The 26347-nt window shown below is 43.2% G+C and overlaps 2 protein-coding genes across 2 annotated transcripts in view; one reads left to right on the forward strand and one right to left on the reverse strand.

Moving 5' to 3' along the window:
* Positions 1-1488: 1488 nt before the first annotated feature.
* On the forward strand, positions 1489-13010 carry LOC133968456 (mitogen-activated protein kinase kinase kinase 13-A-like). The gene is made up of 11 exons (XM_062404509.1): positions 1489-1932; positions 3852-3939; positions 5121-5222; positions 5757-5822; positions 5937-5965; positions 6976-7113; positions 7278-7364; positions 9198-9272; positions 9398-9504; positions 11186-11366; positions 11460-13010. Exons 1-11 carry the CDS (start codon positions 1774-1776, stop codon positions 12483-12485), a joined length of 2058 nt encoding a protein of 685 aa, XP_062260493.1. The 5' UTR covers positions 1489-1773; the 3' UTR covers positions 12486-13010.
* A 101-nt stretch (positions 13011-13111) lies between these two features.
* The window catches only part of dnah9l (dynein, axonemal, heavy polypeptide 9 like), a 34489-nt gene continuing 21253 nt past the window's right edge, over positions 13112-26347 (reverse strand). Inside the window, exons 58-88 of the mRNA XM_062404506.1 lie at positions 26143-26202; positions 25880-26053; positions 25642-25788; positions 24544-24657; positions 24202-24345; positions 23453-23635; positions 22719-22820; positions 21988-22122; positions 21653-21826; positions 21091-21223; positions 20819-20921; positions 20537-20659; positions 20212-20416; positions 19632-19796; positions 19393-19533; positions 18602-18772; positions 18392-18514; positions 18112-18305; positions 17823-17971; positions 17389-17516; positions 17015-17152; positions 16776-16865; positions 16496-16687; positions 16232-16351; positions 15632-15691; positions 15007-15189; positions 14678-14860; positions 14149-14264; positions 13866-13978; positions 13451-13591; positions 13112-13379 (exon numbers count right to left, since the gene is read on the reverse strand). Coding sequence (XP_062260490.1) covers positions 13132-13379; positions 13451-13591; positions 13866-13978; positions 14149-14264; positions 14678-14860; positions 15007-15189; positions 15632-15691; positions 16232-16351; positions 16496-16687; positions 16776-16865; positions 17015-17152; positions 17389-17516; positions 17823-17971; positions 18112-18305; positions 18392-18514; positions 18602-18772; positions 19393-19533; positions 19632-19796; positions 20212-20416; positions 20537-20659; positions 20819-20921; positions 21091-21223; positions 21653-21826; positions 21988-22122; positions 22719-22820; positions 23453-23635; positions 24202-24345; positions 24544-24657; positions 25642-25788; positions 25880-26053; positions 26143-26202 — 4452 coding nt within the window. The 3' untranslated portion in view covers positions 13112-13131. The remainder of the gene's footprint in view (positions 13380-13450; positions 13592-13865; positions 13979-14148; positions 14265-14677; positions 14861-15006; positions 15190-15631; positions 15692-16231; positions 16352-16495; positions 16688-16775; positions 16866-17014; positions 17153-17388; positions 17517-17822; positions 17972-18111; positions 18306-18391; positions 18515-18601; positions 18773-19392; positions 19534-19631; positions 19797-20211; positions 20417-20536; positions 20660-20818; positions 20922-21090; positions 21224-21652; positions 21827-21987; positions 22123-22718; positions 22821-23452; positions 23636-24201; positions 24346-24543; positions 24658-25641; positions 25789-25879; positions 26054-26142; positions 26203-26347) is intronic.

A 26347-nucleotide genomic window follows, 5' to 3' on the forward strand; every position in this document is an offset into this window, starting at 1 on the left:
CAGCGAGAATAGATCTCAGCTACTTGGGACATCTGCTGCGGAGCTAAATGTAATTTTGCTCAGATCTGAGTGAATAACGCTGAACTATAACACTGACTGTCACATGATCCCTGTGGCTCTGTTGAGGTCACGACATGATCTTTGCTGCTGCATCATACATGGCTCAAGTCATTCTTTTATAGCACAAGAATACTAGAATGGCTCTCAGTAGAATGAATAGGCCCAACAGTCCAATTTAATTCAATCACACCTTGTAGTTAAGCCAACAGAACAATGCAGATCATTAAATCCTAATTTTCCATTTGCAGATTTTTTTAAAATCAAGATTAATGATTTATTCCCTGGAAAACCATTGAAAATGTCAAAAGAAACACAACCACACAATGTTCACAACAACAAGAAAGAAAGAAAAGTAACCTATATTTTAATGGATCTTTCCTGGCCCATGTCCCATCCTTCAACAAGGTTTCACTGAAATCTGTTTAGTAGTACTTGTGTAATAATACTGACAAACAAACAAACAAACAAACGGACAGCGTGGAAAACACAACCTCCTCGGCGGAGGTACAGTATCTAATAGTTGGAGATGCTGTGGATACCCTGGTAAATATGTCGGTTAAGGATTTGTCTCTCCACCTTACTGCTTTTGTGCACATTTACTGTGCACATGTAGGCCTCCCAGAGCAAAACATCTCAAATGTGGGATCACTACAACCTCCCGTAGTGGCTTGGTGTCTTCCTTATGTTTGCATTCCAAGCAGCAGGACTCATTAATTGATCAGTTCATGTTTTTTTCCACTCCATCAAACGCTTCTATCCTCTGAGGGGTAACAGCCTTCAGCCTTTTAGTCACGCTTCTGCTTTTTACTCAGTGAATCATGATCAAGTCTACTTTTGTATTACTGTCAACAAACAGAAAGTCGTCATAACTTCCCGAAGCTGATCTCACCTGTCCCTGCACGCAGTGATATCACCATGGCCGTCCTGCGTAATGATGTCACTGGGTCATTCCTGTTGGGTTGAGTAACACGCACCGTCCCAGTCTGGCTGCACTGGTGTGTGTGTGTGTGTGAGATAGAGAGAGAGAGAGAGATGGATTTAGGTTTATGTGACAGTCCTTGTTTCTGATTGATTTACTATGTCTGAGGCCACAGGTTAGAGCTGTATATCTGTATCTTTCTGTGTGCGTGTGTGTGTGTGTGTGTGTGTGTTGTATGGGGGATCTTAATATAGCCACAGTTATCCAGGAAGGAGGAATGCCCTGCATGCCAGTGACCATATTTGAACAGTGTCTGCTACAGGCCGACTGCACTGACTGCAAACCGTAACTTACACACACTCAAACACTCACCTCCCCTTCATCTCATGCTGTGTGTGTGTGTGTGTGTGTTCCTAATCTGTACTGTAGTTCCACTGGACCACCACTACCGGGCAATGTAATACCTTGTCTAGTAGTGACAGAGGGGCTTCGACTTTTCCTGACTCACGGGGGAGCAAACTTCTCTCTCTCTCTTTTCCAGCACCTTCTGCTCTCTTCCCTCTGGCAATCTCTCGTGCTGACTGACAACATCCACTCCGACGCTGCCGAGGAAACTACTCCACTTCTCTTTATTCATCATCGTTCACTCTCTCCATACTGATCCGTGAATTGTATATATATTTATATACTTTTGGAGCAGCAGCAGCGGCGGCTGAGGGCTTGAGCTTCTGGGCTCTCTCTCTCTGTGTGTGTGGGTGTATGTGTGTGTGCATGTGTGTGTGAGTCAGTATGCCATGTCGTCCCCTGGCTCGTCGTTTGTGCAGATAAAGCATGAGGACCTGCTCTTCTATGAGAACTGTGGAGGAGGCAGCTTTGGGAGCGTCTACAGAGCCCTGTGGATTTCCCAGGACAAGGAGGTGGCCGTGAAGAAGCTCCTGAAGATTGACAAAGAGGTGAGGAACACACACACACACACAAACACACACAATATGAATATCCACATCACTGCTCTTATCATGAATCAGTTTCCACTAATTTCCCAGGTTCTCTTTGAACTCATACACCCACAGGCCTCCTCCTCCTCCTCCCCTGCCTGCCTGCCGTTGAACATGTGTTTATCTTAAACCTTATACCACTCTTTGTCTCAACCCACCTCCTCCTGCTCTTTTGTGGATGGAGCACTTTTATTTATGCGAGGGCGAGGTGTGTGGTCACCTGGGAGGGGGGGGGGGGGGGGGGGGCCAGGCCGGGCCGGGTGATTCTCTGTGGAGTGCGAGCCCCTCGATGGCGATCCAAACAAAATTTCCTTCCATGTTATTAATACTGAGGTGGTGGTGGAGCGGTGGAGCAAGTTCACAGGCCGGTGTCAGGAGGATTAAGGGCGACCTGTGGGGGAATCGATCATGTTACAGTTACTCTGGTGGCAGCAGGTTTCAGAAAGGATTCAGATATAACACACACTATTGAAATTTTTTTAATATATGCACTTGTATATATATATATATATATATATATATATATATACATATCAAACACATGCAGAGTGAGCAGGCGTGTTAAACTGTGTGTGTGTGCACTTTTAATGTAAATACAGACTGATGGATCAGGGGAGAAACTGTCTTTTCGATGCCACACTGCTTTTAAACACACTCACCTTACATGTTTTGTCTGATTTATTTACACAAACAGCAGTGGAAGAAGTATTCATGTATTTATTTAAGTTTGAATAGATACACAGCACAATATTTACTCAATTAAAATTCAAGTTGAACGTTGACTTAAGTGCAGAAGAATCTAAATGTAAAAGTGCATATTATGCAAAATTATATCTGTGTTATATTATTGGATTCTTAATAAGGATCTATTATAGTAAGAAATATCTTGTTCATCACATTTTGAGAACAGTATTTTAAACAAAAACATAAAAACATAATCAGTTTATAAATTATTAGGATTTTATGTTAACTCTGAAAAGTATGTAGCTAGATATAAAGTGTAAATTCTGAACTGTAAGATCAGATCAGCATGATTCCATGCTGAGGATATTCACTAGTTAAAGCAGCAGATAGTTAAAAGAACAGGTGAAAGTATAAAATAGAATAAAATCAGGCAATAAAGCATAAAAAATATAGAGATGAGTACATGAAGTAGACCCTCCACTACAGTACAATATAATATATATACAATATTATGGACCAAATAAAAGTGCAGTGGTACAAGATGATTGCACGATGAGCTTTGTATGACACAGTATATTTATAAGTGCACTGATTTAACTGATATAGTATACAATATATATATTTATATATATATGAAATGTATATAGGTTTAAAATACCTTAAAATAGTACTGAAATGAGGTGTTTGTGTGCTTCAAGGTTACTTTCCACTACTGTAATCACACATTTTAAACTGCACATACACACAAACTGATGTTTGTACACTGATAAAATACACATGGAAGAAATGATAATTAAACAAATTTGCTCTTTGGAAGAAAAATCATATATTCAGAAACTATTAACGTTGCCTTAATGTGACATAAAATGGATGTTATGTTAAGCAGCAGTTTGCATATTCCACATATCTAAAGGTTATGACCTGGAGTACTTGTCACTCAGATGTTTGTCGCGGCAGTGTGAACGTTTTTTGTTTGGAGACTCGACCCGTTGTATGACAGAGGCTCAGACAACAGCTCGACGTCCCACACACGCCATCAGAATCTAGTTTACACGTTTAGGTTCCAGCCAATCAGGGGTGATTATTCTCTTAAAGGTTGTGTTTCATTAGTTCAGATATTAGGAAACTAAAGTTGCCTGCTAATAAAGTTGTGCATATTCCTCTGCTTCTCTTTCTCCCGTCTCCTCGTCAAGGCCGAGATTCTCAGTGTCCTGAGTCATAAAAACATCATTCAGTTTTATGGAGCTGTACTGGAATCTCCCAACTATGGCATCGTCACAGGTCAGAAACCGTGTGTGTGTGTGCGTGTATCTGTCTGTGTGTGACCCATACATCCTTTCAAATGTTCTCACAAGGACCTACAATCTGAACATATGGTTGTTAAATCTCTTTCTTCATTCAGGACAGAGGTTATCCTCTGAAATTATTATCCGTAGGTTTAAGGCGTCACGTAAATACTCAACATCAGGTCGGGTTAGGCTTTGAGCAGACTGTTCTTTCCTGTAAAACTAGGGTTAGGGTTTAGTGTGTCTGTGTGTGTGTGTGTGTCTGTGTATAACTATATTAGTTCGTATTTGATCCTTGACGGGCCACTTACACATACACGTTAGCACATGCTCAGATGGCAGAGCAGTGTTTATGTGTGTGTTTTGAAGTATGGGTGTGTACTCTAATGGCTGCTTGGTGCTGGGTCTCCTGGCAGGACATTTGTAACTGAGACCAGCATGTTTGCATGTGGTAATAAGCCTGGACAAAGTCATATGGTCACGACACAGCACCGACACACAGCTGCAGAACCTGTCTAGGTGTTGATGCAGTTGAACATGAAGTACAAAGGTTACAAAATACAAAACTAGACAAATACAAAAAACTACAGTCAATATAAATGACAGAAGGTGGATTATCATCCCAGTGAAATTGTAAATTGTAACATTAAGTCATTTTAAAAGTAAGATTTCCCTTTTTCTACTCACTGGACGACACAGGCCTTTCATTGGACAGTTTCCTTTCCAAAATGATCTGCATATACATCATAAACTGTTTATAAAGTATGACGATGCTTCTCCATTCATCCCACGATCCAACAATGAAACCAAATATCCCAGATACCACCGCCGCCATCTTACACATTTGGCACCAGTCTCGAGTCAGTCTCACCGGTCAATCGTGATGTTTTACTCTGTTTTTATAGCATTTAATAACCAGTTAAGGAATTCTGGTCTTAATGACTCAAAGCACTTTACATTATACATCAGATTCACATATTCACACACATTCACTTGTCTATGCTGCACTATTCCATCACACATCATTTACACTGACGGAACAGTGTTCCACCTTGTTAGTGGATGACCCGCTCTTCCTCCCGAACCACATCTGCCCATGAAAATGTGTTTGTGAATCGGAAACACTTTCAATAACTGTTCTCTGATATTAACCTCTGTTTCTGTGTGTGCTAACAGAATATGCCAGCGGGGGGTCTCTGTACGAGTACCTCTCCAGTGAGCAGAGCGAGGAGATGGACATGGAGCAGATCATGACATGGGCCATACAGATAGCCAAAGGTACAGCTGAGGGAATAAGACAAAGTAAATGTCCTTATGTCAGGCTTGTATCTCCTGGTTGCAAAAGTCCAGCAGCTTAGAGGTGCCATCACCAGGGTACAAGAGGTTTTAACTTAATTTGTAATATGTGACTCTACATTTTGTCATTCACTGCAACAAGTTAATTCATAAATGAATGAATTAAGTAAAGATCGTAAAATTATACACAAGTCCAAAGTATTTCTGCACATGTATGTGTTTTTGGCCTCTGATATAATGTAAGAAATAAGATTTTCACTCTTGGAAGTAAAATAAATAAATAGGTAAGCTAGCAAATCACACCAGTGCCAATAAATTAAGTGGATGGATATTTTCCATTTTTAGGTAATTGAACAGATGTAAGTCACAAAGACTATCTGAAATTTGATTGACAAAAAGCATGTTAAAAGCTGAGCCCAAAATATGCAAGTTTGACATTTTACAATCAAACTATCAGCACAAAATAAATGTTAAATTATAAACCCCCTAACATAATATACTCTGTCTTTCCTTCAGGGATACATTACCTCCACGCAGAAGCTCCAGTCAAAGTCATTCACAGAGACCTCAAGTCACGGAACGGTAACATTAACAACACTTCCTTTTTAACCTCTGAACATGAGATCATTGTGTCATCTGTCTGTTGTACAATAATATTTAATGTCCCATGGATTTGACTGGATTCTCTCTTTACAGTGGTAATGACAGCAGACAAAGACCTGAAGGTTTGTAATAATTATCATATTTATGGACACTTATCACCACATATCAGTAATGTTCTGAACAACCTTCGACTTATTGCACATATCTTCATATTGAGCATCATCTGATAATTTATTTACATTTATATATTTCACTTTATTGTATATTTGTATATTGCCTTTTCACTTATTGCTCGTATACTTAAAGTTCTGTCCATTCTTCCCTCTGGTTTTATGCTTCAGCGGCCGGAGGCATTATGTGTTTGGGGTTGTCCGTCCGTCCCGCTCCCTTGAACACGATATCTCAAGAATGCCTTCAGGGAATTCCTTATATTCACTTAGACTGAAGGAGGAACTGATAAGATTTTGGTGGTCAAAGTTTACTGTGATTGTGAATGTTATATCTCTGCAGCGCCTTGAGGAAAGTGTCTTGTTAGCTAAAGGTCAAAGGTAATCATGAAATATGTTATTTCTTGAACATGATACCTTACGATCAGCTTGAGGGAAGCTCTTCACATATGGTACAAAGGTTCACTTGGACTCAAAGATGAACTGTTTTGGTCATGTGACCTTGGGTTGTTTTGATCACAGTACACCAGGGCCGCCTGTAGGGAGTTTCATTGCATCTGGTACAATTCACCTGGACTTATTGATTAACTGATTCGATTTCGTTGGTCAAAGGTCAGAGGTCATGGTGGCCTCAAAAAAGCTCAGAAAAATATTTCTCCGACGTTTAATCTTTTCTCACTTGGACTCAAAGATAAAGTGAAAACGTTATAATGTCAAAGGGTCAAAGGTCAAATTACCCTTATATGAATCTGCGAAAGAATATAGAAATATGTACAAGGAAACTGGAGAGGCATACAACTGCAGCGTGGTTATTCTAGTCTATTAAGAATAGAAACAACAAAGCTAATTCCTTGGATGCTGAAAATCTACTTTGCAGTTAATCTGGTTCTGAATGGGGTTCATTCAGTTTCGGCTCTTATTCTTATTTGTCCTAAGTGTTCTCGTCCTCTCTGTTGGAATTTCAGATTTGTGATTTCGGGGCCTCTAAGTTCCTCTCCCACACCACCCACATGACCGTGGTGGGCACTTTCCCCTGGATGGCTCCTGAGGTCATTCAGAGCCTGCCTGTGTCCGAGACCTGCGACACGTACTCCTACGGCGTGGTGAGTGCTCCTTAAATGTTTGTTTTGTAAGGCCGGGAATGAAACTCCTCTAATAAGATGTCATTAGAACTATCAAAGGAAACAAGCAAACAAACAAACCCTATATGTGGCTTAAAGTGCTCGTGTGTGTTTGAATGAACCACCACAGTCTGCTCTGTGATCAGGTGCTGTGGGAGATGCTGACTCGGGAGGTTCCTTTCAAAGGCTTCGAAGGGCTGCAGGTTGCATGGCTGGTGGTGGAAAAACAAGAGGTAAAACACACAGTCTCACACACACACACACTCACACAGTCTCTCACACAGACAAGGTAGACAGATGCACACAAACACACAGGGAGCACACCTTTCTGAAAACCCTGCGATGGTGTAGACCCACCAGAGCTGGGGAAGGCCGGGGGAACAATGCAATGCTCTCATGGTTTCCACTGTGAGGCTGGTGAGGCTGAGGCTGGGTATTTTTAGGCCTGATGTCAGTTCTCTGCTCTTGTAAGGCCTGGATACACAGCAGTGGAGCTCGGCCAGACCCCCCCCCCCCCCTCGCCTAAAGCCTTTACGAGAGAGAGAGAGAGAGAGAGAGAGAGAGAGAGAGAGAGAGAGAGAGAGAGAGAGAGAGAGAGAGAGAGAGAGAGAGAGAGAGAGAGAGAGAGAGAGAGAGAGAGAGAGAGAGAGAGAGAGAGAGAGAGAGAGAGAGAGTGGAGAAAGAGAGAGAGAGAGAGAGAGTGGAGAAAGAGAAAGTGGAGAAAGAAGAAAGGCTGAAGCCATAGGAGGTTTGATTCACAAGGTGTATGGCTGGTGGGGGGATGATGGTTTATACATTGCATGTGTTTCAGTTATTGACGCACCCGAATCCCCTCCGACAGCCACACACCCCCTCACATCGCGGGGAAACAAACAACTCTGAGAACATGAATCCTGCGTAGCCGCTGGCTAATCTCCAAAATATACTCTCCCTAAATAACTCACTGTCTCTCGCCCTCTCTTTCCCTCTCCCAGTCTCCCTCTGATTTTCCCCTTCGCTGCGATACCTCTTCCTGACCCTCCGACTTGCCCTCTCTCCACTCACGGCCTGTGATATTTTAGGATTAATCCCCACAGAAAACTGTTTCCACTTGCGCTGTGGGGCCGTCTGGCCTCATTCAGACCTGAAGCGATAGTCATGGGATCTCAGGGCAGGGACAGGATCTCAGTAAGTTTGACAGAAAGATGAGAAACTTTTATATTCTCTTATATTTTATGTCAATCTGAGAAAAGGATACATTTTAAATTCAAAAACTGATCAACGTTAAAAACAATTTAATGATAAAAACCCATTAAACATGTTTGTAACAGTCTCCAAGTCATATGTTGTTGTTGTTGTCCCCCTCGCCTGGTTGTGTTAAAGGCCATGAAACAATTTGTTTCTACATGAAAAAAACATTTCCTGACAAACTTAGCAAAGTCAAGGTTATTCTATATTAGACATTACTGTAAATGTAGTTTTGTGAAACTATGCTCTTATCATTGGTTTGAAGTGTGTGGTGCACATTGAGTTTCCTCTCAGCACCGAATTTAGCAACATCTTCAACATTGTGAGATAAGGGTCCACAGTATTTCCACGGTGATTCATGGATCTAAAGTCAGACACATTTAGGGAACCTACATCTATGAGTGTGTGAAATGTGGTGCAGCTTGATTGACTTTAAGGAGACACTTGGGTCTTTTTGGCGGATATATGAGCCTTACTGAACTATTCTAGTTCAAAATGAGTTAGAAGCTGTGCGGTAATTTTGTTATGTTTCCAAACACAACATTTGATTATCCTGATTAAAGCACCTAAGTTGTTTAACCACACTAGCAGCCTTCGGAACCATTTTAAGTTGTCATGAAATCTGGTGCAGATCATCATCAGCATGCTGATTTAGAACAAAGTGTCACTGCGGCCTCATGGAACAGCAACCAGGACTAATATACTTTTTAGTTTTAAATAAATACTTTAAGTAAACACAGGCTTTAAAAGTCTGTTTATTTTGATATAGAAGAAACTGGTCAGATATCTGTAAAAACTGAAGTTTCCTGCTTCTTGTGTTTGTGTGTCTGCATATCCAGAGACTGACCATCCCCACCAGCTGTCCTGCAAGTTTTGCTGAACTGATGAGGAAATGTTGGCAAGCAGATCCAAAGGTGAAATAAAGGAGGACACAAATATTATCTTACAGTAAATTAAAGTATAGCTCGCTTGTATAAAGATATTAAAAACTAGTATAACGTGTAGTTATTTGGACCTGTGTGCATGCATGTACCTGCAGGAGCGTCCGCAGTTTAAGCAGATGCTGGTAATCCTGGAGGCCATGGCCAACGACAGCAGATTACCGGACCAGTGTAATTCCTTTTTACATAACAAGGACCAGTGGAGGTACACAAAAACAAACACACACAGACATAGGTTTGCAGACATACAAATTGAAGCAGTGATTATGTATGAGAACGAGGAATCAACTCTAATTTCCAAGTTCAATAGAATCACTGCATGCATACACACACTTATACACAGCTCCGTGGAGTCTAAAGCTCAGGGGAGAAGCTGAATGTGTGACCCTGTGCTCTACTTCAGTCTATAATAAGCTCTCTGGAAAGTGTCCATGAAAGAGATTCCTCTACTCCACTCTGCCCTCGCTCCGCCACAGGGAGAACAACAGGCGACGGGGGGGGGGGGGGGGGGGGGGGCAGAGGACAAACTGAGTGTGAACCCAAGAAGAGGAGAGAGGGTTCAGGGAGGAACAGAAATGTATTGGGTCTGTGTGAAATCTAAAACACGGAGAATAGAGGGGGGGAAACAAGAGTGAACAGATGACAGGGGGGAGACGGGGGAGAGAGTGAGAGAGAGGGAAAGAGAGAGAGAGAGCAAGAGAGAGGGGCGGTGGATGGAGCAGAGGAGAGAAGGTGCAAGATTCTGTGAATATTTAGCATGAGTGCAGCGAGGCAATCAATTCTCAGTGAAGTTTTGGGTACGGGTGGAAAAGCTTGGACAAGGAGAGGGGGAGGAGGAGGCCGGGTGATGAGGGACAGTGAGGGAGGAGAAGGGGCGGGACGAATGAAGAGGGAGGGACAGCTGAACATAGGAGGAGGTATGGCTGTGTGACAGATCTCTCATCTATATTTAGTTGCTGTGTGAGAGCTGATTGTGTTAGTGAGTGCAAGCCCTTACACAAGCGCACTGACTCCACCAGTGACCTACTGTGGCAATAGACAGCACTGCAGTCAAATATTATTCACCTGGTGCCATGCATAACTTCTTAAACACATAATACTGTATTCGGCAGGAAAAGTTAATTTATTATGTCACACTAATTGCACTGGACACAGCATGTGTTGGATTTTCAAAGATCAAAAATTTCGAATGCAGTTTTGTTGTTAAATAATAATACATGTCGTCCCATAGTGGATTCAGTTATCATAAGAGTGGGTTTGAAAAAGAGGTTCATCTGGATACAGTACATGAAGAAAGTAAATAATTAATAAGGAAGAACTAGGTAAGGTAAGAGGGAATGAAGGAAGGAAGGAAGTTAGGAAGTAAGCACAGAATGAATAGGAAGTAAATAAGGAATGAAGTAAGGAAATAAGGCTGTACAAATTAAGTAAGGGTGGAATTAAGTAAGGAGCTAAGGAACTAAGTGAGGAAGTAAGTTAGGAAGTAAGAAAGAAAAGAAGGAGGGAAGGAGGGAAGGAGGGAAGGAAGGAAGCACTACAGGAAGTGAATCTGTAGGGAGAATATTCCATTGTTGAAGAATGAAAGCACGATCACTTTTAGTTTTTAATCAGGGTCGTGGCTACGACCATTAAGTTCTGATCAGACCTGAGTGACCTGCTGGCTCTGTACGGATGGAGAAGGTCAGCGATGTAAGCAGGGACCTTACCATGCAGTGCTTTATATGTGAAAACAATTATCTTAAAATTAATATGAAATTGGGCAGTCAGTGTAAGCATTTTAATAAAGTACATAATTAAATAATACAATAATATAGTTGCCTTTAGGCAGAGCATGCACCCAGCAGCTCATTGACATTCTGTCTGTGCTCTACCTGTAAACACCACAGGTGTGAAATTGAGTCGACCTTGGAGCGCCTCCGCAAGCTGGAGAGGGAACTTTACTCCAAAGAGAAGGAGCTGGAGGAGCGGGAGAGGAGGCTCCGACTGTGGGAGGAGCGGCTGATGGAGAGGTCCAACATGACGCCCAGTCCCAACTCCTTACTCATGGAGCGCTCCAACATCTCACCAGTGAGTAAATCGAGAATGAAGAATATGTAGTCATCCAATAGCTCTTTATGATCCTGACCTTCCTCTCCTTCTCTTTCTTCACCTGACTAACAGTTCTTCACCCCCATGTCCATCGGCTCCACTGGTTCTTTCTTCCGCTCGCACTCTCAGGACTCCAACAATACAGGGGTCAGCAGTGCTGGGCTCAGCAGTGCTGGGGTCAGCAGTACCGGGGTCAGCGGCCTCCTCCGAACCCTCAGCAACGGAGACACAGAGAGGGGGAGCAGCGCTGGGGTTGAGAGGGGGATGGGCTCACTCGACAGCGGGAGGCTACACGCCATGCTCAGGGGGTTACAGGGGAGGTTCGGAGAGGAGGAGGATGAGGAAGATGAAGGGACTCTGGAGGAGAAAGGCTGGGGGCAGAGGGAGAGACAGGATAGTGGGAGTCTGGAAGGAGGAAGAGTGCAGGTGACGCTCCGCAGCTTCCCCGGTGGCCTGGTGGAGAGGGAGGAGAGGACCTGGGAGGAAGGGGACAGGGAGAGAGGGGGAATGCAGAGGAGCAGGGTGACGACCATAGTCCGAGGATACTCGGGTGGGTTTGGAGAGGCAGAAGGGGAGAGGGAGAGGGAGATAGAGAAGGAGAAGGATGGAGTGTGGGAGATAGAACAACTCAATGAGAGAGGGATGGAGGGAGAGCTGAAGATTGATGGAGGGCGGCTCCCAACCATGTTCAAGGGTCTCCACGGTAGTCTGGGGGGCTTGGGGGACATGCTCACCTTAGACATGGATGACATGGGGGACATGGAGAGACTGGGGGACATGGACATGAATATGAACATGGGTGACCTGGGGGTGAAGGTGGTTGGTCAAGGAGTCAGGAGTGAGCTTGGGGTCAGGGGTCGCAGGAGTGACGTAGGAGTCGTAGTCCAGGGCGTCAGGAGGGGGGACCTCAGCGAGGCCACCAGCCAAAAGATCAGGGGCGAGGTGGGTGTCCTCGGCCACTCGGGGGTGCAGGTGAGCATGCGGTCTTCGTCCAATCAGAACTCTGTGAAGAGCTGCAGTGTGCGGCACGGAACCAAGATTAACATGGCTACTGCTGCCATGGACATGATGGAGCTTGACTGGTCTGACAGTGACTAGGACAAACACACACACCCACACACACACACACACACACACGGAGTCCAAACTAGCATGATCTTGACTTGTCAGCACATACTGAGCTACAGTATGTGCACTAGAATCTCCAGTTGAAAACGAGCTGGTACACACACATTTCTATTGTTAGATTTTTTTTATTGAATGGATGAATACTACACCCATGTGTACTGTGAAGTGTGAAGGAGCAAAAAGACAATTCAACGTTGTCTTGTAAAGTTGACGGAATGATTTCACCTGTGTAATTGAATGTGCTATTAGAACTGATGCATAACATACTGTAAGAGGTACAAGTGTTACTGAATAACACACTTGAACGCCGCTCTAATGAGGCAGCACTGTCAGATGTGTTTTTTCCTTCTGCTTGTAGAGAATCTTGTAGCTTGTCGATTTGATTTGTTCAAAACATGCTTTGACTTTTATCAGTTCTAACTGTGACCTAGCGCGTGACTTTTGTTGGCATTTCTCTGTATATTTTATCATTTTTCAATAAAAAAATAAAATAAAGAGATTCGCTTCCTGTGATTTTGCTTTGATAGTGATACAGTTTGCCTCCTCTAGTAAAAAGTTTATAATACACCCAGTAAAATAAATCCCTCTTGACCTCTCAGTCCCGCCTCCTGACGTCTCACACACTGAGTAGCAGAGCCACTCCGGCCAGAACCCACTTGGCGGGTCGCTCCTTGGTTTTGAGGCTGAAAGTCCAGACATACGTGGGCCCCCTGATCTTAGTCTTGTAGAGGGGACACGCGTAGATGTTCCTGGTCTCGTGTCGGTCATTGGGCACAGCTCGCACTGAGATGACAGGCATGGAAGGGGTCAGTTCCTTCAGACGCGCCTCAGTGATCACCCCGGACTGAATGTCCCATCTTGCACCTGTGGAAACATGTGGGTTAAGAGGAGAGAACTCCTTCAAAATAAAGGGGAAATGAAAAACAGAGTTCTACCTTCCATGTAAAGTCCATACACGTATGCACCCTCTCTGGCTGGCTGGTTAAACTCCTCCTTAAACTTCTTGGTCACGTCCACAGTAAGGTTCACTTTATCAAGGGGCCACTCGTTCTTACGCGCCAGAGATTGCATCACGGCTGAAGAGCATGGACAGGAGGAGAGGACAGAGGATTACTGAGCTCCATCTTCAAGAAATAAAATATCTAAAACTGTGATATGAAGGAAAAAACCTTGAGATTGTTCAATACATTTGAGAGGTTAAAGGTAAGAAAAGCTAAAAAGGAGGAGAAATATAAAAGAATTGAACAATGCAGCTACATTTACTAAGGTGCATCTGCATACAAGTTCAGTGTTAGTCCGTGCTTTTTTTGTCTTTCTGATCTGTGTCTGTGTGCACAAATATGTGTTTACCTGTGAGAAAAGACTGAGGGTTGAAAAGTCCAGACAACCAGACGACACAGGGCAGAGACAGATCCTGAGTCCAAGTGTCTAGCTCTTTACAACGCTGCAACACGTCATTGAACCTGACTCACACACACATACACTTGGATGCATTAGTATGCATGGACTGGACACCATGGAATTAATTCCTTATGCACAAAACATTACAACAATAAATTACATCCTTAGCAGTATTACCAATATATAACTCAATACAATATTTACACAGACACACACACACACGTAGACACACCATATAGCCAGGCTGTAGATGGAGGGGTAAGCAAGCTTGGTCCAGGTGTCAGGGACATTGTCAAAGAACAAGGCCGCCTGCAGCTTCTCCATCTCAGAGGAGATCGCCAGTTCACCCTGAGACAGACACATGTCACTGTTCTATCATCATGAAAACACACCCAGCAAGTGCTACTACAGCAATGAATCTAAACATCTATTAATGATCATCAATCAGTAAACCACATACAATTTGTGACACTATGTGATGTGACTGTATCTGCATTGAAAGGAATTTCAAGAATAACAAACTGCTTCAAAAAACTAAAGAAACAAAGAAAACCTCTAACTATCATAGGTTTGTGGAGCCTGTAACTTAATGAACACACAGTAAATGTCCTGCTGCTTTTGCGTGGCTGCATGTAATCATATGAGGGGAAGAGATGATATAAAAGGGCACAGAAAGCGTTTGGTTTTGGGAATACTTGAAATCCCTGCGGTTCAGATAACGGGAGTTATGTGAGATACATATAAATACTGCATAGACAAACCCTGAGTCCGAGGTCGAGCTCCTTGAGTGAGCGTCGTATCTCAGAGATGAGCATGTTCATGCGCTCACACTCCTGGAAGCAGACCAGGATGTACGGGGAGCGCTCAGCAGTCTTAGAGGTGATGTCGGACATGTTGTACTCTTCTGGCAACTTTTCCAGAACCTCGTCTAAAATAGTTTTCACCTAAAGGCAGTTGAAGTTGTTAGATCATAAAATAGAAATCTACTCTTATGTAATAAACATATACCAGTGTCTGTATGTGTTGACTAAGAGGCAGAGTCATCTGATAAAACAGAATTACAGTCAAGAAAAAACAAAATAAATCCAACCTTCTCCTCCAGGGTCTGGGAGGCTCCCTCCCCCATCACAGCATCAGGAGACTGCAGCTCCAGCAGAGTGTGAAAGAGACTATCTGATGTCACTGTCAGGAACTCAATTTCCGCGTTGGGGTGTAACCCATAATGCACCGGGCTCTCGTGCGGCAGCATCTCATCTATGAAATTATGGTAGCCCTGGAAATAAGATATTTATTATCAATACATTCCATTTTTGGAATGTATTGATAATAAATGATGATGTAAGTCAGGTGGTCCATTTATTTAAACATACTGATGCACTGTTATCAACACAACATTACATATGTCTCGCTCTACTAGAAGTCAGTTGCCATATTCTATCACATTGTATCTCATTGCAGTTGTGGCAGATGCAGACACAGTCGATCAACTGGACCGATTTCCAAAATTTGTATGCATACCATTAATTCACATGCCCACATGTATAAACATAGGTTCCCAGTTGAAAAACACCAGGATCCGTTTGGAGTGCCAGAGATATATGGTGTATGAGCTGCCATTGTGGAATTTCAACTTTGAACCTTTATCCATCCAGGGACAGTGACTGAGCTCACTTCATACGTTATGTGTTTTCTCTGTCTGTTGCCTGAGACTTTACCTGATAGTCCAGATTGGAGGGGACGACAAACCCAGGACCCAGAGCAAGCTTCCGATCAAACTGGAAGATGGAAAAGAAAAATCAGATTTCTAACACAGTACAAAACATGAAATACTCCAAACCCGGGCAGCCAACATTTCTTGGTCCAACAGTGGTCCAATTGTGGCACGTCTGGTTGCCAGACCCTCCTCAGCTTGTATGTGCAGTCTCTGGCTCAGAAACTGGCAGAACTGTTGCTAACTGGAGCTGATTCTTAACTCAAATTGTCCACAGTGTTAAGGCAAGTGGCCATATTTGCAGCAGAGCCAGGCCGGCTAAATTGTTCATATTTATCAAGTGCTTTTCTAGTCTTGATAACCGCTCAAAGGGCTTTACAGTACAGTTTGCCATTCACCCATTCACACACACATTCATTCAGTGCATCTATTAGAAGCTGTTTTTTTTCTATGAGGGGCAATTTCTATGAGGGGTTCAGCATCTTGCCCAAGGACACCTCAGCATGCAGATGGGGAAGACTGGGATCGAACTGCGGACAACCACTCTACCCCTCAGCCACAGTCGCCCTTGTGCTAGAACACAAACGTGAGCCATTGTACAGACCTGATTTGGCTGCATGTATTCTTCCAGGTATGTTCTGCACAGACGTCTGTCCCAGTCATCAGTGATGTGTCCTCCGTACATGATCTCCCCAAACAGATACCTCAGGTCTTCCCATGGCACCTGCATCAACAGTCAGTATGAATCACTGTAGAATCATCTAATCTTGTTTTGGAACACTGTTCACTGCACACGCTAAACCTACACTGATATGTTCCTCTCTCTGTCACCTCCTTAAGCACCATCTCAACCCAAAAAGCTGCCTACCTGAGCATTTGCCTCCAGGTAGTTGTAGAGGACGTTTACTGATATCGTCAGGTCTCCAGTGTTGAACGGATACTTTCTGTTCCAGCCCTGAGGGCCAAACTTCCTCCTCTCTGCCACACAGGCATGAAAGTAGCACAGAGAGAAGAGGATGGTCTTAAACTCCTGCTCCCGGCTGCACTGGTCCAAGATGTCCTAGAGAGGGGCCAATAAATGAATTAGAGAATAAATGTATAAATATATATATATAACTGTTGACTAGGAGCAGAAACTAAAAGCCGACCTGGTCAAAGTTATCCAGAGCAGAATGCAAATTGGCATGCATGCCCGTCGGAGGTTCATTGGTGATCTTAATCGCGTTTTCCAGAATGCCCTAGAAAAAAACATGAAAGATCTGTATTAAGTGCCACTGTAAAGGTGCAGACCTGTAACCATCATTGTAACAGAAACAACACCAGGGGGCGCACCTTCATTATGTGATAACGTTATTAGGGTTAGTTTGCATGTGCACTGTATCTCTACCTGCGGGATAATGTGTTCCTGAGGTATTGGTGCTGGCTCTGCGCTCATAAACACTCTGTAGTCAGGATGACTGTCCGCACAGCAGCGCTCCAGGAGCTTCTCAAGTGAACCCAGCCAGCGACCGACCAGGTGGATGTTCTGCAAGCGAACGGGATGGAAACCCAAGATAAAAACTCACTAAAGTATCTACAACATGCATGGAAAGAAACAGAGTGGGTGAAACAGCCAATATTATATAAACTCTTTTTAATATTTCATTTATGCACTATTTTATTATAATTTTTAATTCTGAAAGTTTTGGCATTTCTGTCCATTGATAAAATATAATTTGTATCAAGATATTACAAGTAAATCCATCTTTCTTGCATCCAAACCTGCAGTATAACCCAATGGCCCTCTTTGGCAGCCTTCTCCATGGCAACCTCTGCCACAGCCTCCTGGCCCTGACCCAAGGACACGTTGTGAAGTTTCCCGAGGTCGATAGTGAAACCAAGCTTCCTTCCTGACAACACAAAAACAGATTTTTTAAATAGTGACACAGACAAAAAACACACAAACCTTGAGAAACAAGTACTTGCTCTGTTGTAATTATATTTCCTGGGAAAAATATTTGTTATCTTACCAAATAATACTCTCTTTATCCATCGCTTTAAATCTTAATTTCATTTTTTATGCAATTCTCAACATTTTATGATATAAGCATTTATTTAGTGACAAGGTTACACTGCTACTGTTCCTTCATTGTGTAACAATGATTAGTGAGTGTATGAGGAGTATTTGGTGCATGCAGTCTGTGCATGTTTTGTACCTAGTGATTCCACATCTTTCAGTGGGTCGACACCAGGAGAGAGGATGAAGAACACAGGGGACGCTGGACCACTTTCTCTGAAGGACTTTGCGAACTCTGTCTTCCGGCCCTCTGTGTATTTAACACTGAGCTTCTCCTCCACAAAGTTCCTATAGTTAGACGACAAAAAGAGTAGAAACAGCCTGGGGTTACAGAAAGGTGATAGAAAAGTGGAATTTAAAGACAATAAACAGACCACTAATACAAATTGTATCTGTTGTGGGTGGGGCAAGAAATCCATCCTCTGCACCTGAGAGCATAGGTCATACGGTCAGGTCTCAGAGCTCTCATCATGATGAGTTTCTGCAGGGAGCTTTTCCCCTTCCACTCCTGAGGGAACTTCTCTTTCTCTGGACACTCCGACTCCACCATTTTCTTCCAGCGCTTGGGAGAGCCTTCGATGTCCCGGTCCAGACCGCGGAACTCATCAGAGAAACTCATCACCTGGGCAACGACAACGAAAGCAAACAGCGATTAATGGTGTAATTTATTTCTGTGAGCCAATTAAAATAACCTGTGTGCGCTTGCACCTTGATGGCGCTCCATGCAGTGTTGGACAGGAAGTCCAGTGGGCTGTTGTAATTGTGGTCAATGTTAAAACGTAGCAGGAAGTCGAGCTCTCGCACGTCTATCTCCTTACTCATCAGGAGCAACTGAAAGAGGGAGGACACTGTCAAGGACAAAACACACACTCTCTCCAACACTGACACATGCACACACAAACACACACACATACACACCTGGAAGGCTAGCTGTGCGCTGAATGTCAGCTTGTCTCTCTCAAACAGTCCCCTGCTGATGTAGTTGAAGGTGGAGTAGGTTACACAGTCGATGAGTGTGTGGACTCTGCTCTTCACATCCACACAGGCCTCCGCCATCTCAACCGCTTTGTGGAAAACCACGTTAAAGGCCTGAGAATATAAGGGATGATGAAGACTGTTCGTGAGGTAGATGATTATGATCACTGCAAGAATCATCACAGATTTCATGCCAAGTTAAATATTTTTCATCATTATATGATACTAATGACTTATTAAGTGACATAACAGTGAGCTGGAATTACCACCCTGTGGTTTTATGCTTATGACAACCAGTGCAGTTTCAGTCTACATACTATTCTGAGTTCACCGTGACTTTCAAACTTTTGACCATCAAATCAGTTAATTTGTGAGTCCAAGTGATTGTTTGTTCCAAATGTGGAAGGATTCCTTCAAGGCCTTCCTGAGATATCTTGTTCAGAAAGGAAAACATGTGCTTGTGAGGTCACAGTAACCTTGACCAATAATTTGATAACCAAAATCGAATCTGTTCATGCTTCAGTCAGACTGAGCATTTGTGCTAAATTTGAAGATATTTCCTCGGGCCGTTCTTGAGGTATCGTGTTCAGAAGAATGAGACGGAAGAACAACCTCACAACATGATGCTTCAGGGCACTGACTGTCATCGGCACAGAGGCATAAACACAGCATTCTTTGCAGTGTTAGAAAGAATTTAAACTGCAGAGATTGAATAATCTTTCTCTTCTGATTACCTTGAGGCTGAACTGGTACATGGGGTTTATCTTGTTGAGATCGTTCATGATAAAGTAGAGAAGAGACGCTCTGACAGCAACAGGACGGTAGTGCTCTCGAGCTTCATTTATCTTCACCTCATTCACTTTAGCTTCCAGGACCTGAGAACAAGGGATGAAAAGGAAGGGAAATTACTCTGATATTCATTCCATGCCGTATTAACTGTAACACACATATTGATACCTCCACCCGCTGTTACCTTCATCTCAATCTCAGCAGCAGTGTGCTTGGTCGTCTCGAGCTTCTCCACCAGGACGTTGTCGCCCAGGAAGTGACTCTCTGCAGCAGATAACCTTGTCAGCAGCTCATCCTCCAGAAGCTTCAGCTCAATCTTAAACATGTTCTGCTGCTTGGTCAGTTCACTCTATGGAAAGATTGTACAAACATATCATTTATAACACAACTTAAATGTATCCATCTATGTTAATCTATTTATAACTGCCGTTATTATAAAGTTTAATAAGAAAACAATGATAATCACTAGAATACAAGTTAAAGGGCATTATTTTATAAGAAATATGAACCATCCATCCAGCATACACCATGAACAGGTCACTAGCAGATTTTTTGTATAGAAACAACCATTCATTCTCACATTCACACATACGATCAATAGAGAGTCTCTAATTATCCTAATGCCCGGAGGAAGCTGGAACTCCTGGAAACACAGAGAGAACACGCAAACTTTACACAGAAAGGGAATTGACTGAACTGTCACCCGAAAAAGTTAACCAAGTGTTCCATAAAATGAAGGGAAAGAGAAGCCCACTTGATCCCACCTTGAGGTGCTCGAGGTCCGGTCTCTCTTGATTCACAACCTGGGCCAGGAGCTGGTCTTCCAGTCCATCCCTGGTCACAGTAAAATTAATAAGTGTGGTTTGGGCTTGGATCTCTGGCTTGTAGTGAGGATTGGCCAGTTTAGTGTGCAGGATCAGTCTGAAGCCCTGGTGGAAGAAGCACTCCTTGTCCCCGACCTTTATACAACTGTCAGGGAGAGGGACAGAAGAGGAAGTGGAGATAGAGCAGGGAAGAAAAATGAGAGATGTAAGAGGATCACATGGTTGTGTTGCTGTGTACAGATGCTCACATGTGTCAGGGGTTTACCTGCCCTTCTTGATTGTGTGTCGTCCCAGCAGAGGGTCAATAACAGGATCAACTGTCTCCTCTAGGTTCTCGATGAGGACGGTGTCACCTGCCACGACGGCCTGTTCTATCACGTCTACGTAACTGCATCATTCAAAATGAACATATGAATATTAATAGCTCTCACACACAGCACTAAGAAACTTTTGAGCAGAGTACAGCAGCACTTCAGATTTTGAGGAGGTCCATGTTGAAAGCCCCGATGACCACCTGAGCATGGTCACACAAAGAGAGAACACTCACCCTCTCTGCCCGAGGCTGACGACCTTGAGGCTGCTGCCATAGCGACTCTTGATCCACTTGATGCCCTGCAGCTGAGGGTCGATGAGGAGAGGCCAGCGCTCGCCTGAGGCAACACACAATCGAGCCAAACAAGATTTACACGTGTATTAAAGAAAATGCAGCTCTGCACTGTTTATATTGCCTGTGGGGGACTGGGGGACTGGGGGGGGGAATGGACTGTCATCCCCATAGTGATGCCAAAATACAGTAGTGTGTTGAGTGCCACTTCTCACAGTTGGTGAGGATGGTCGCGTTCTGAGTGGACATCTTGTCTCCTGGTAAGCCTTCATTGTTCCACTGGGCCACTGTTGCATCATCAGTCAGCATTGACACTGGATCTAATCCATCTGTCATGGGGATGGGCATCTGATGGAGAGAGGACAGAGACATGAGCAAAACAAGAATATATGGCCCTGTTCACACCATGAGTTATCATGAGTCCTGAGAGATCTGTCTGTACAATCGTTTTCAACGAGTTTACAGATGTGTCCAAGGCCCAGAATAAATTTGCGTTCACACAGCAAAAAGAATGGGGTTGTACGTGTCGCAGACCACCTCCCAATGTTGTTCTTTTGATCGGATTTCAGGACTCATTCAGAACACATTTGGGTGGATTCAGACCTGAACCTAAAAACTGACCACTTGTAATCCTATGACTTAGGATGGATGTTAATACCCTGTTTGACATATTATTTATCATCATAAGATTATCATCATAAATCTTTAAAAAAATAAACAATATTTATATATATTTTTTCCAAACTAGAAGTTATCAAGTGTTTCGTTGCTTGTGACCTTCTGGCAGCGCAGAAACGGCATCCACAGGTTGTCCAGCAGCTCTAGTCTATACTTCTTGGAGAAAGAACCGGCATAAGAGATGAAAGCTGCAGTGAGGAGGACGTCCCCACACAGTGTTTCTTCCTGTTCATGGTACCCAGCCACTGAGTGGGCCCAGCGCACATTCTCACTCTGAAACACACAGACACAAACCCACAGGGAGCATAACTTATTGCCAATATACTTCAATATTGTAAAGCATAAGAAAAAGAAATATAGTAAAAAACATTGAACAATATATCCTAAATATCAGAAATTAAAAGCGATCTCATAATGGTCACTGCTGCTCTCACCTCCAGCCCTTTGACCAGACGATTGGCGAGCTCTATTGTCTTGTTCGTGTGGTTGACCTCCTCCTGAAAGCGCAGTTTCTCTAACGTGGCTTTCTCAAATGCTGTTGTCAGACTCTCCAGGCTGCTGTCCAGCTCCTGAGAGACAGAGGAACATCCAAATATGAAGACTTGAGGCATTTGATGCTCTATTTATTACAACCTTTAGATGGTTTCACATGTGCACTGCAAACCTGAAAATGTCAAGAGATTAGCAGGGGGAGCTGTTTGAATGAATGCGCGTGTCAGAATCAGTTGAATTGGACATTAGACAGATGTCTTAAGGTCTGTGTGATGTCTGAGGCGACGTGGGAATAGAATAAGTCGTTTCACGGATTCATGTTGACATTTCTATTCCTCTCCCCTGCAGCACCACTGAATGGCGCTGGTCTCCTGCACGCCATTCATCGCCTTTACCAAACAACAGAATTTCCAGTAGGCAAGGACGTGTCTCACGCTTTCTGTGGCTGTGTGCGAGTCTCAAAGGGCGACTTGACATGAGTATGCTGACATTTTCCAGAATTCACATGTGAAATCAATATTTGCTTTGAATCAACATGGGTAGGGAATCAACCAATCAAACTACTGGCTGTTCAGGATGCTATTAAAACTCCCAGGAGGAATTAGAGTTGTAGAGAAAGTGCTGTGTAGAGGGAAGAAGACAAAGGAAAGAAGAATGATGTGAGGAGACTTACAGACAGTTTCTTTCTGATGGCCTGTAATTTCTCAGCAGCCTCTGCCAGATCAGTGTTGGCCTGAGACAAACACATCCTCTTCATCTCGACCTCACAGAAGACCTGAAGACACAACACAAATACACACACGCGCCTCTGTAACACACATTTGTAAAATATAATAATACATAATATAATAAAAACTCTACAACAAAGACAGCCGAGAAAAGTTGTACTTACAAAAATCTATCCAGGGGAGCATGATAGTTTGGGAAACAGAAAAAAACAAATGAAACAACACAAAGCAGTAAAATCACAAAGCACTTGGGTGATTGTGTTTCCCACACATACACTTTACTAGGATAGTTTGCCCAAGTATATTATCGACCGCCAAAATATATATAATATGTTTACTTTTATTATTTTTTATTGATTCTGGTAATATTTTCATCCAAGAGAACAACGCAACCTGCGATTTATTACCTGGTTCACAATTTGCTCAACCCCTCCTGGGAGAAGGATGGATTAACAAGACAGAGAGAGAGTGAGAGGGTGAGAGAGAAAGAGCAAGAAAGAGAGGGAGAGACGTTCCTTGCTATTATGGTAGAAGATGCAGGGGATATTCTACAGGCACAGCCCAGGTGAAGAACCACCCCTCGCACCCTGGGTCAGCAACCATCACAAGTTGAATCTAATTCTGTGGGAAACACTGGGTGACACTGAAAGGGTGTGACAGCTGGTGTAAATGTGAGTACCTCATGGAAGCGTGCGATGTTGATCACCCAGGCACAGAGGCCCGCGGCAGCTGAGGATTTCTGTCGGACAAACTCGGGGTTGAACTCTGGGTCACTGAGGTAGTCGTCCCTGACACACTTCACCGTGGCCTCGGGGATGTGCTCTTTGTCAAAGTTCACCAGAGCCTGCAGGAAGTCGTCCACCTGGATATTTGTGTGCAGTGGATTAGTGAAGTGTCATATCACAGTTTCTGTGTATAACATACACTAGGTTTGTGGATTAAAAATCAAAAGTGGAAATTAGGAAGAAATAATGATATATTGCTGCAAACCATAATTCAACTGTCATATATACATACAAATATATGACAGTTGCCAATACGGTATGCAGCTGTGCAAATTCAACTCTAAACTTTATATGAACCCTCTTTAACCAGGAAAGTGCTTCACAGGCATTAGAGATCCTTTTTAATTTGTCTGGGTCCAGAAAGCAGCAGCACTCTAACCATAAAAGTATAAAACCTATAACTCAGACTGATTGTAAAATAGGTAAATTATGAAAAGAGAAGCACCACTACAATATATCTATGGAAACACAATAAACATAGATATTGAATTTTTAGCACAGACAAGAGATGAGGAATAGCCAATAAATTATTTCAAATGTGCAACCTGCAGTTCAGGGAATTTATTTGTGATGGACTTTTTGGCTTTGTGGTAGCGGGCCATTAATCTGAGAAACACTCCGAGACGTCGCAGTAAAATATCACCTTGCTCATAACCACCTTGGATGCCTTCCAGCTGCGATCTTTGGGGATTTTGCCCTGGGGAGACATGAGCACCAGAACAGCTGCAGAGACATTGGTGACAATACCTGGAGGGTTGGGGAACGTCCTCAGCTCTGTCAGATTTAACTGAAAGACACAGACACACAAGTACACACACAAACAATTTAATTTGGGGGACTAGAATGGACCTTGTAACATGATTTTCTTTGTTTATTTGCCCTATTTGCAACTTGCTCATACAAAATGGATTGAATCTAATAAAACAAATCAATTGTGGTGAAAGGATTGAGGTCCATGTGTTTATGTTTCGATAAAGTGCTTTACCCTGTTTAGTGTATTAAGGGCAGCATTAGCTGCCTGCAGTGCAGGTTCTGCCTTGATCAGGTCCTCCTCCGTCTCCTGCTGCTGTTTGGTCACTTTAGCTTGAATCGCTGCCACCTGAAAAACACAAAATTTATAGATGTACTTTGCATGAATTGTCACAAGTTTGGTTTAAATACTTCCCAGTTATTACCCTTCAACCGGGTGTCCGCGTTAAGATTAAGATGCATTTATTAGTCCCAAACACAAAGCAGTGAGCGACGATGTACAGCGCCCGGGGAGCAGATGTTGGGGGAGTAAGGTGCCTTGCTCAGGGGCACTAGACAGGGTAGGGAGAATCTTGGATTTTTGGGCAGATCAATCCAGGTTCGTCTTTTGTAGTCTCTCCGTGGAGTCGAACCAGAGACGAACCAGAGATGAACCAGAGACCTTTTCTGCCCATAGTCCAAGTTTCTGCCACTAGACCACCGCTATGTTGAATAAGAACTCAAATTCTGAGATTTTTAGTCATAATTTTGGGCTGCGTGTTAGAGGCGGGATTTGAGAAGATCCCCTCATCGCCTGAGTTAAAATAAGGAATGTGGAGCATCTCGCTAAGTTATATTTTAGTATAGGTCTCACATCAATATCACAGCTTTAGTATAAGGACTTATAAACACTCTATTCCAAAGGAAGAACCACACACTCAGAGGAAATTGCCTCTGTAGTGGAGGAGGAAACGTTAGGTCATGGTCGACTGCGAGGTTATCATTGGTTATATTTATGAGATATTTTAAAAGATTTCACAGTTTCACAATAAGATTGGTTCAAGGTTTTGGATCCAGGAGTGGAATAGGTTCTCCTTGGTGATTATTTCTTATAAATATCTTTGTCTTTGCTCTCATAAAATATATAAAAATACATTTCTCATGGTTTTAAGACTTTATTCTCCTAAAGTTTATTCTCAGAGTTTTTAGCTTCAACATGACCCTAATACTCTGTAATGTCTCTCCTGGAGGGAATCATAAGAAATTAACCCCAAAATGTGCTGTGATTTTAAAAGAACATCCCTTTTTGTGTATTCATTTGCTTCTCTAGACGCCTAAAAACACCCATTCTCACCCTTTGCTCCTCAGCATCAGCCACAGCCCTCTCCTGATTCAGCTTATCTGTCTGTTGTCCTATCTTAGCAATGAGAGCTTCGATATCCCCGTTCCTCTGCAACAGCTCCACCTCCTGCACCGCTAACTTGGCTTTCAAATCCTCCACCTGCAACAAGGATGAGAAAAAGTCTTTGTAGGGTGGGCTAACTAACTCTAAGTCTGGATGCATTCAGGCACCACAGTATATATACTCTGACCTGTGAGGCAGTAGACTGCAGTTTCTGTAGGCCGTTTTCTAATCTCTCCATCTTCTGTGTCAGCTCTGTGCGTTTCTTCCCCAGCAGATTGCCGTACAGCTTCATAAACTCCAGAAAACTCTTCGGGGTGGTGTAGTTGAAGTGCTTCTCGTTCTGCTGGTACTTGACACTCACCTGGATGGCACAGTTAAACAGGACACTGAGAGATGATGTCAGAGAGGTCATCAAGTGGTTATCACCTCGGGCGCTTCGCAATAACTCACCTCATTGACACTGGTGTGGGCATAAGAGATGAACTCACCGATAGAGGCCCTCACGTTTGGCTGCATTGGATGAACACACGAAGATTCATGGGTTTATTATGTTGGCAGCCACTGGCTTAAGTCACATTGACACATCTTTTTATATTACCTGTGCCATATAAATGTTTGGTCATATTTATGGATGTATCTGGCATAATTTTCCACA

The sequence above is a fragment of the Platichthys flesus genome, chromosome 14, assembly GCF_949316205.1.
Source record: "Platichthys flesus chromosome 14, fPlaFle2.1, whole genome shotgun sequence".
Classification (NCBI taxonomy): Eukaryota; Metazoa; Chordata; class Actinopteri; order Pleuronectiformes; family Pleuronectidae; genus Platichthys; species Platichthys flesus.

What these genes read in the sequence shown, in the direction of transcription:
- LOC133968456 (XM_062404509.1), top strand. Translation starts at nt 1,774, where the DNA reads ATGTCGTCCCCTGGCTCGTCGTTTGTGCAGATAAAGCATGAGGACCTG. An exon ending in TCCTGAAGATTGACAAAGAG is followed by an intron (nt 1,933 to 3,851) that starts GTGAGGAACACA and finishes CTCCTCGTCAAG; the next exon opens with GCCGAGATTCTCAGTGTCCT. An exon ending in ACACGTACTCCTACGGCGTG is followed by an intron (nt 7,114 to 7,277) that starts GTGAGTGCTCCT and finishes CTCTGTGATCAG; the next exon opens with GTGCTGTGGGAGATGCTGAC.